Source organism: Pseudophryne corroboree, chromosome 2, assembly GCF_028390025.1.
Source record: "Pseudophryne corroboree isolate aPseCor3 chromosome 2, aPseCor3.hap2, whole genome shotgun sequence".
NCBI classification, from domain to species: domain Eukaryota; kingdom Metazoa; phylum Chordata; class Amphibia; order Anura; family Myobatrachidae; genus Pseudophryne; species Pseudophryne corroboree.
This window is the reverse complement of record NC_086445.1, coordinates 268,083,978-268,092,917: the sequence shown is the minus strand read 5'-3', so window position 1 is coordinate 268,092,917 and position 8,940 is coordinate 268,083,978. Positions and strand designations below refer to the sequence as shown.

At 40.3% G+C, this 8,940-nt stretch overlaps 1 protein-coding gene across 2 annotated transcripts in view; it reads right to left on the bottom strand.

Annotated features, from left to right (window-relative positions):
• Nucleotides 1–2,779: 2,779 nt before the first annotated feature.
• MED4 (mediator complex subunit 4) overlaps nt 2,780–8,940 on the bottom strand; it is a 48,773-nt gene continuing 42,612 nt past the window's right edge. For both annotated transcript variants that reach the window (XM_063952795.1, XM_063952796.1), the window contains exons 5-7: nt 6,037–6,123; nt 4,580–4,711; nt 2,780–4,181 (exon numbers count right to left, since the gene is read on the bottom strand). In XM_063952795.1, coding sequence (XP_063808865.1) covers nt 4,009–4,181; nt 4,580–4,711; nt 6,037–6,123 — 392 coding nt within the window. In that variant the 3' untranslated portion in view covers nt 2,780–4,008. The remainder of the gene's footprint in view (nt 4,182–4,579; nt 4,712–6,036; nt 6,124–8,940) is intronic.

The window sequence follows — 8,940 nt, the reverse complement described above, 5'->3', positions numbered from 1 at the left end:
CACTCCAGCCTCCTCCTGGGAAGAGCACTCAGTCTCAGACATGCCGACACATGCATAGACACCCACAACCACACTGGGGTTATAGGGGACAGACCCACAGCAAAGCCTGTTTAGAGAAACACAGAGGGAGTTTTGCCAGCTCACAACCCAGCGCTTATCCTGGTTCCGAAACGTTTAATATAATGCTTCAGACCTGTTAGCGCTTTTAATATTAATAAAACAGCACCAAATTACTGTGCCCCCACACCTGTTTTACACCCTGTTACTTGTACTGCAGTGTAGGAAGCCAGGACCAGCGTCTCTGCAGCTCTGTGAAGAGAAAATGGCGCTGATTAGAGCTGTGAGGGCTAAGCCACGCCCCCTTAATGGCACGCTTTAGCCCCGCTATCTTCCACAAATATATACTGGCGGGGGTCTGGTTTTAGTGCCCAGGCACTGTATACCGCTTTTGCTAGTCCATTAGTGAGGTTTTATGCTGCCCAGGGCCCGGGCCCCCCCCCCTGCAGTGCCGCTGTGTGTGTGTGGGAGCATGGCGCACAGCACGCCCACTGCGCAGTACCTCAAAGCCGTCACTGAAGTCTTCTGATTTTCTTCTACTCACCCGTCTTCTGGCTCTGCAAGGGGGGTGGCGGCGCGGCTCAGGGAACGAGTATCTAGGCCAGGGATGGGGAACCTTCGGCCCTCCAGCTGCTGTTGAACTACACATCCCAGCATGCCTTGCAACAGTTTTAGCATGGCCAAATAGCAAAACTGTAGCAAGGCATGCTGGTATGTGTAGTTCAACAACAGCTGGAGGACCGAAGGTTCCCCATCCCTGATCTAGGTGTACCTAGCGATCAGACCCTCTGGAGCTAATGGTGTCCAGTAGCCTAAGAAGTAGAGCCTTGAAACTCACAGAAGTAGGTCTGCTTCTCTCCCCTCAGTCCCACGAAGCAGGGACCCTGTAGCCAGCAGGTCTCCCTGAACATAAAAAACCTAACAGTCTTTTTCAGAGAAACTCAGGAGAGCTCCTCAGTGTGCATCCAGTCTCACTGGGCACAGAATGTAACTGGAGTCTGGAGGAGGGGCATAGAGGGAGGAGCCAGTTCACACCCATTCAAAGTCTTAAAATGCCCATGTCTCCTGCGGATCCCGTCTATACCCCATGGTTCTTGGAGCATCCCCAGCATCCTCTAGGACGTATGAGAAAGGTATTTGGCACCAGAGCTGAGAGCACAACGGAAAGGAACCCAGGAGGAATAGTGGTAAAGCTGTATCCATAACATGGCCATGTTTTAAAAAATCTGCTGTGACACTAATAACTTTGCTGCTTTGAGATGAGTTATTTAATGCATGCATGCTTAATCAATTAACAAATAACTAACCAACTGCTGCTGTGCACTAAACCAGTGTTGATCCCGAGGGGAGGAAAAGCTACTGAAAATTTGCATGTCAAGTGAACATTTGGAAGCAAAGATCTTTATTATTAAGTTCTATTCTGAATAAGAGATTTTTCAATGACTGTTTTGCTACAAATTTACTAACAACGTATTAATTCTCAGCTCGAGCGAAACAGAGCTATTTAACATCAGATTGGAGCTGGTAGATTTTGTAACACTGAAGTGAAACAGTGTGAGGCAATTGTATCCAGTTGTATGTTATGTGTATTAAGAAGGTAAAATAAGTCATTCTAGAGAGTAGAGTATTGAATGGTTGTACTAAACGTGCTATGATTGTTTTATATTCACACAGTGTCATGATTTTAGTTGAACTTTAATTGCATGCAATTAGTCTAAGAGGTAAGAGAAGGATTTTTATTAACTATATCAATAGAGGAAAATAAAATAATCATTTTAATAATAAATCTGCTAACGCGGTCTGTATTTCTTTTTATGTTCTATATATCCAGTCTTATGTTGCCTCGTAATGTTTATTGCATCCCACCTACAGTAAAGCGCTGAATATCTAATCAGCATACATTTTCTTAGGACACTTGACTGACTTCTCAGTTTTAAGCTATAAAAATTAAACAACACTCCAAGTATTAGGGACTATTGACCCATATGCAAGCTAGTCAGAATGTAGTCTACCTACAGTAGATTATAGTAGAAAGAATTCCTGACTTGTGTATGGTTACTGGTATTTGTTCTATGACATCCATAAATCTCAAGAATTTAATAGAAGAGCGTCTCTAGACACATTGGGGCAGATGTATTAACCTGGAGAAGGCATAAGGAAGTGATAAACCAGTGATATGTGCAAGGTGATAAAGGCACCAGCCAATCAGCTCCAATATGTAAATGAGCAGTTAGGAGCTGATTGGCTAGTGCGTGTATCACCTTGTACAGATCACTGGTTTATCACTTCCTTATGCCTTCTCCAGGTTAATACATCTGCCCCTATGGGCCTAATGAGCACAACGAATGTCAGCCGTAATTGCTCCCACACCGCGTGCACGTTTTTCCACCTGTGGGCACAGTTGTACGCATCTTTGTGGTGCACAAGCAGCTTTCCGTACGCCTTGTTTGATAGTAATCATCATTATGGCACACTTGTGTCAGCCTATCAATGGTACGATACACCTGGAAACAGGGCATTTACGCTCATGTCCATGGCCTGCTATTTAGTTGATAAGCTCTCAATGAACGTTGCCGGCATGAAAATGCCCCATTACAAATAGTTACGCCCCTCCCGGCACAAGTAGAGATGCATAGGACACTATTGCTTGAGCTTGTGTATGTGCAATGTGTGAAAATCACAAAAGGTACAGGTCTTAAACAGGAGTACATACCACTCAGTCTTTATGTTTTGCAACTTATTTATTCTGTCTACAATGTTCTATAACCACTATGATCTTTCTAGTGGTTCTTCCCATTGAAGTAAATTACAGATGCAACTGATGTAACCTCTGATATGAAGGTTTAGATTGGACACACTAGATACAAAATTCAGTGTGCCTCACATGATTCGGCAAATGGATTAGTGTTACCACATTTATAAATAAAACAACAGCGGTCTCACAGGTACAGTAATAATGTCCTACCCTGCGCTGTGCATCCAACACTCATTTACTGGTTTTAGACAAATCCGATTTATTAAATGCTTTACCTTTTTTTCTGTGGTTGTTTAAGTTGCCATGTATGATGTATAGTTATAGTCATACAGTGTTTTCTGCAGTATAGAGTCACTATATGGGATAATGGGACAGCTGTATTAACCTGGAAAAGGCATAAGGAAGTGATAAACGCACCAGCCAATCAGCTCCAATAAGCAAATGAGAGTTAGGAGCTGACTGGCTGGTGCGTTTATAACCTTGCACTTTTCACCGTTTTATCACTTCCATATGCCTTCTCCAGGTTAATATATCTGCCCAAATGTACCATTTATAAGGAAGCACAGTGTAAACCGTGACTATCCAAGGCAGTTAAGCATTTGGCTGAGACATCAAAACAAAAAAATAAATTAGATTTTAAAGTTTGAAACAAAACAATGGACTGGAATAACTTATTGGTATACAAGGTTAAAGTTTGTCAATAGAAAAAAAAATGTATTGAATAATAGTACTTTTCATATGTACAATTTAGCATATATGCACACTGCCTTAAACATATATACATGTAAACACATTTATATACAAAAGTGATGCCAACTTACAAAAGATACAAAAATATAGTGGTTAACACCAGTAATCGGATTATTTAGATTATCATTTAGGATAATTGATACAAAACAGAATACGCTGACACAATAAAAACTATAGCAGGAATAAGACATTAAGATCTCTCTATTTGCCATCAAGTTTTCAAAATGTTACATTACAAAACCCCCATTTTTTTTTTTTTACACAACTGCAGTTAAATATTTGAATAATACATTTGAGTATATAATCAGTTCATAGGACTGAGTCAGGGGCAAGGGCTTAGAAGAGAGCACATAGCTTTCATCACAGGCATGTCATGTTTTTGCTGCTCTCTTTTGGAGCTTACAGCAGACAGTACATAAAGGGGCGTGTCCTTCTGCAGTCCCTACTTAGTCCGAGTCGCTGCTGCTGCTGGAGGAATCTGTAGACATGACTTCAACATCATCTTCATTCTCCTTGTTAGGTCCAAGAGATTCCATTAAAAAGTCATTGCTGTGGTTTGGAGGTAGCATGTTCATGGACATGTCATTAGACTGCCAAGGGTACTGAGGTGCTAGGACATCTAAAATACAGAAAGGGTTCCATAGATGAATATAATAATCTCACATTTCTTAAACCAAATACATAATCATATCTTCAAAATGACAGAACTTATTAATATACTGACACTTATGCACAATAGAGGAAAACATTTAAAATAAGAGATTTGACAAGTATGGGGCAAGTCTAAGTTGTTTATAATTGCGCAGTATGGTAATAGTAATCTGTGTAATTATGCAGTTATTATCCTCTATCAAACTTGTCAGTACAATATAAGATTAGTTTGTTCTCCAGTTCATACCCAGTAAAATCCCACATCTTTGCTACTGGCCTTTTGGCCATAGGATCATGGTAGTCTCTGGTAAAGCTGGAAATTGGCTCAGCTATGCAACGGTTATTGATCCCAAACATTTAAAGTACCTGGAAGCCTCCCTGCTGCTAATGCATCTCCTGGTAAGTGACCATTGACACCATTTGTAGGGAGATTACTCATTTGACCCAACAAACCACTCCTCATCTCCAGATCTGTGGGATAGGGTCGACGTGGATCACCTTAAATAAAAGGAACACAAACAATAAACGACTAAGCGGACAGACGTTAAAACAAGATCACAAAAACCTATATAAAAGGGTACTATGAATTCCCTAGGAAGCAGAAGCTTTCGCTTAGAATTACTGTTAGCAATAAATTTCATAATGATATGCCTGGTTACTAGAAAACTGATGAGTTACATAATGGTTGTGCCCTTACAACAGATACCTCCAATGTCTGTAGCTGGCAGGCCTACTTTAAAATTCTATTTTTAATGTACAGACTATGGGGGTTGTATGGATATACAACTGAAGTGAGACTTCATGGTCTGCAAAAGCAGCTTTTGTATATTACTTATTTGCCTATTGTGAGCAGAACATTTTGCAATCTACTCTGTATACTAAAAACTGATTATTTTGGAAATGCTCTAGTGCCAAGCCCTGATGTCCACATGATCAATTCTGTTGTAGAGGGAGAATCACCAACATTTGTGTGTGCCTTTCCTATTGATCTGCATTTGTATACAGTTAGGCCTATCCTTTTAGGAATGTAATGTTTTCCCTTTAAAACAGTGTAAGCATGGACAAGTCATATTCAACAACCAGATTTAGGGAGTATACCCTTAACCCCTTCAGTGGCACTTTTTAAATTTTCAAAAACACACCGTGGGAGGGGGAGGGGGGGGGGAAATACTTTTTGTGCATCCAAAAACTTACTGCACAATCCTCATATAATAGAGGTTTGGAGAGATGAAGCTGTACCTGTGCGACGAGTTTAGCAGAATGTACAGTAAATTTGAATGTTTTTTTATTTACTGCAGTTAAAATGGGGGGGGGGGGGGGACGACTTACCTTTACTGCAGATCCTTCATCTTTAGAAAGATATGTGTGCAGCCTATGACAGATACCACCATGGTGCATCACAAACCCAAACTTGCCCTATTGATACCACTGATGTTGCCATAAAGGCAGGACACAGCCTTTGTACATTTAACCCAGAGATCAACTCACACTTCCTCTAAGGTTGACCACCAATTCATAGGTCAAATTTCACTTGTGGGGATTAAGGCTTGGGCACAGATGCTTTTTAAATATATCACTCTTTCATTATTTTTTTAATACAAGTAAATGGAGAGAAGATACTCTGTGTGATGGGATTAATAATTTATGTATAGATAGCAATATGTATAGTCGATTAAAGACTAGATTAGACTTAGAAAAAGAACCTTACTATTACAAAAATCTGAGAGCAATCATTTGCTTTGCAATTGGATAATTAGGAAGCACACAAAGAGAGAGAGACATATTATAGGACTTAAAAAATATATATGTATATATACTCTTACCTGGCACCCATGTCAAAGGAGCACAGACTGCATTACTTGCGCTAATACGATGGGCATATTTAATCAATTCTTCCGACGAGATGGCACCTTAACAGCACAAAACAAAGCATGTAAACAAAGTTAGAAAAGTCAAAGCAGATTTCATGATACAAATATAAAAGTAAATAAAAATATAATTTTTTTAAATTTCAAATCTATGGGGGGGAATGGGGAGGGGGGGGGGGGGGAGGAGGAGGAATAGGCATCTAGAAAGCGTGAAATGGTACAATTCTGTTCCAAAGTGGAAGGTTGGAGCAAAATATGTTGGCACCTGATCTGTAAAGCATATTGTTATATTAAGTAATAGGACTGTAAATATTGCAATGGGTAAGTTTAGATTTGCAAAGTTTATGTTAAAACCCCCCCACAAATATCGGACTAAAACAAAAATAACTAGCATAATACAGTGTATATTTTGTTTTATTAATTTTTTCCCCACCAATAAGAGGAAGAACATTTTGTATTGTTAGAACAATAATTTACAAAGATCGGACTTCTTACTCTAGAATTGTAGATCCTTTTAAGGAACACATATGGATCTCGTTAGACATCAGAATGGGGTATTAAATTCCTAGTGATGTGCCGCATAGTGACTCCATGAAGACATTCCGCCGCAATGTATTTTTGCTTATGTGAGCAGTCTGACATTGCAGTGATGTATTGCAGCACATCACACAAAACTGAATTCCTCACTTGGGTTCTTCCTTCTAACTGAACTATAGTGATGAGATCAAGTTTCATTCATCTAATTTGTGGCTTCAAGAAAACTATTGATGAAATATATTACATACTAATGTACTGGGCCTTCACAACCTAAGTCAATATCTTCTGAAATCCCAGCTGAATCAATGACCCCCTCCCCTCTCAATGACAGTCAATTGTTCCAATGAAACTGACTAGAAGAGACTAAATTCTTAATAGAACACCAATGTAATTATCTTGTGGCTGAGAATCAATATAAATTTCTCCAAGAAATGAAACCATGAGCGGGCAGCACACCAAGGAGCGTGCCACACAAACTTCAGCAAACAGATTTATATTTTCTTATTCTAGGTCTGTGCACGCCAGGAAGTAAATCTATGTTCAGCGGGTGGTAGATGGATAATGAGATACATCGGGTTCAAATCAATACTTCCTTTGTGCTAAGGGTTTAGGATTTTCCTACACAAAATGCTTCCCAGAACAACTGCTTTTCTGTTAACCAACTCAGCATAACAGTGTAAAGTTATTTACCTTATACTGTGCCAGCACAGTTTGCCATTAGTGAGGCAATTTAATGTAATTACATATTTTTTTCCAAATATTTAGTGTACATTACCACTTTACATCTTAAGCTGGGTACACACTAGACGACGTGTGTACCCGGCAATGTTGCAGGTTGCCTGTCAGGCATCTGCAAGTGTACACTTGCCGAAGCCACAAGCGTCAGGGGTCAGCAGGTGCCACGCTGCATTCGGCAGCATGGCCACTGCTGGCGATGTTGCCCCGCCGGGCCTGCATGCACAGCCGATGTCACCGACAACGAGCTGTAGCACTCATCGTCCGCAACAGTGCATACACATTAGCCGATATCACGAACGTTGTGTCTGTATCAGCAACATCATTCACTTTATGGTCGTGGGTACCCATTGTTAGGTTTAATTGAGATTACATTTTTACATTATCTATGTATTTAATCAGATATTGCAGCATGGTACTACATAAAATCCCAGCTCTAATTGTTTTTTTTCTATTTATTTATATGGTGCCACAATTTATTTGCATCATAGTACTTGGTGAATTACAATAGAATAAACAAATAAAACTAAAAAAGGAATCAGACAGTTCAGGAGCATAAATGAAACAGTGAAATAATCATACAACAAAATAAGATACAGCAATCAACAGGAGCAATCAGACACCCAGGGGGGGAGATGTTTCAAACATTGGAGAGAGATAAAGTACCAATCAGCTTCTGTCATTTTTCAAACCCAGCCTGTAAAATGATAGTTAGGAGCTTAAATTTTTCTCCAAGGCTTGTTACATATCTTCTCCTTGTGCTTGGGAAAAGCAGACAAAAGTGATCCGAGTCACTGACTAAGAGGTCTATTCACGAAGCAGTGAAAAGAGTGGAAAAAAAGGACCAGTGGAGTAATTGTCCATAGCAACCAATCAGCTTTGAAGGAAGCCTTTATCAAGTACATTCTGTGAAATGTAAGAAATGCTGATTGGTTGCCATGGACAACCTCTCCACTAGTCTGTTTCTCCACTGTTTTCACTGCTTCATGAACAGACCCCTAAGGGAGAACAATCCGGAGACCAGGAGTGGGCAGGGTGGGAAGCAACAGGGTATTGTGACCTACTTGCAAAAACAGAGTCTAAACCACAGGTTCTCAGACTCTGTCCTCGGGACCACACACAGTTCATGTTTTCTAGGTCACCTGTGGATTTATAAAACGTGATAGTTGGTGATACACAATGCTCCTGCCGGGTGACCCAGAAAACGTGACCTGTGTGGGGTCTTGAGGACCAAGATTGAGAACCACTGTTCTAAAAGGACTGGGGGTAAAATTGGGAGGTATAATGAGAAGACATGAGGAGGGAGTACAGCAGATGTGAGTTAAGAATGAGAAGGGCTGATGAGCTTTATTGAACAGGTGTTTTCAAAGTACATCTAATTCCCCATTCTACTAGGAAGATGTAGTTTGTTCTAGAGGAGGGGAGCAGCATGCGAAGAATTCTTGGATGCAGGAGAGGGAGGAAGTAAACAGTGAGGATGTGTAAGGTGACCTTGTAAAGGACAGTTTCCATGGCATAAAGGGAGAGAGACAGTTGAAGTAAAACGAAGAGGGAGTGGAAAAATAAGAATTTACTTACCGATAATTC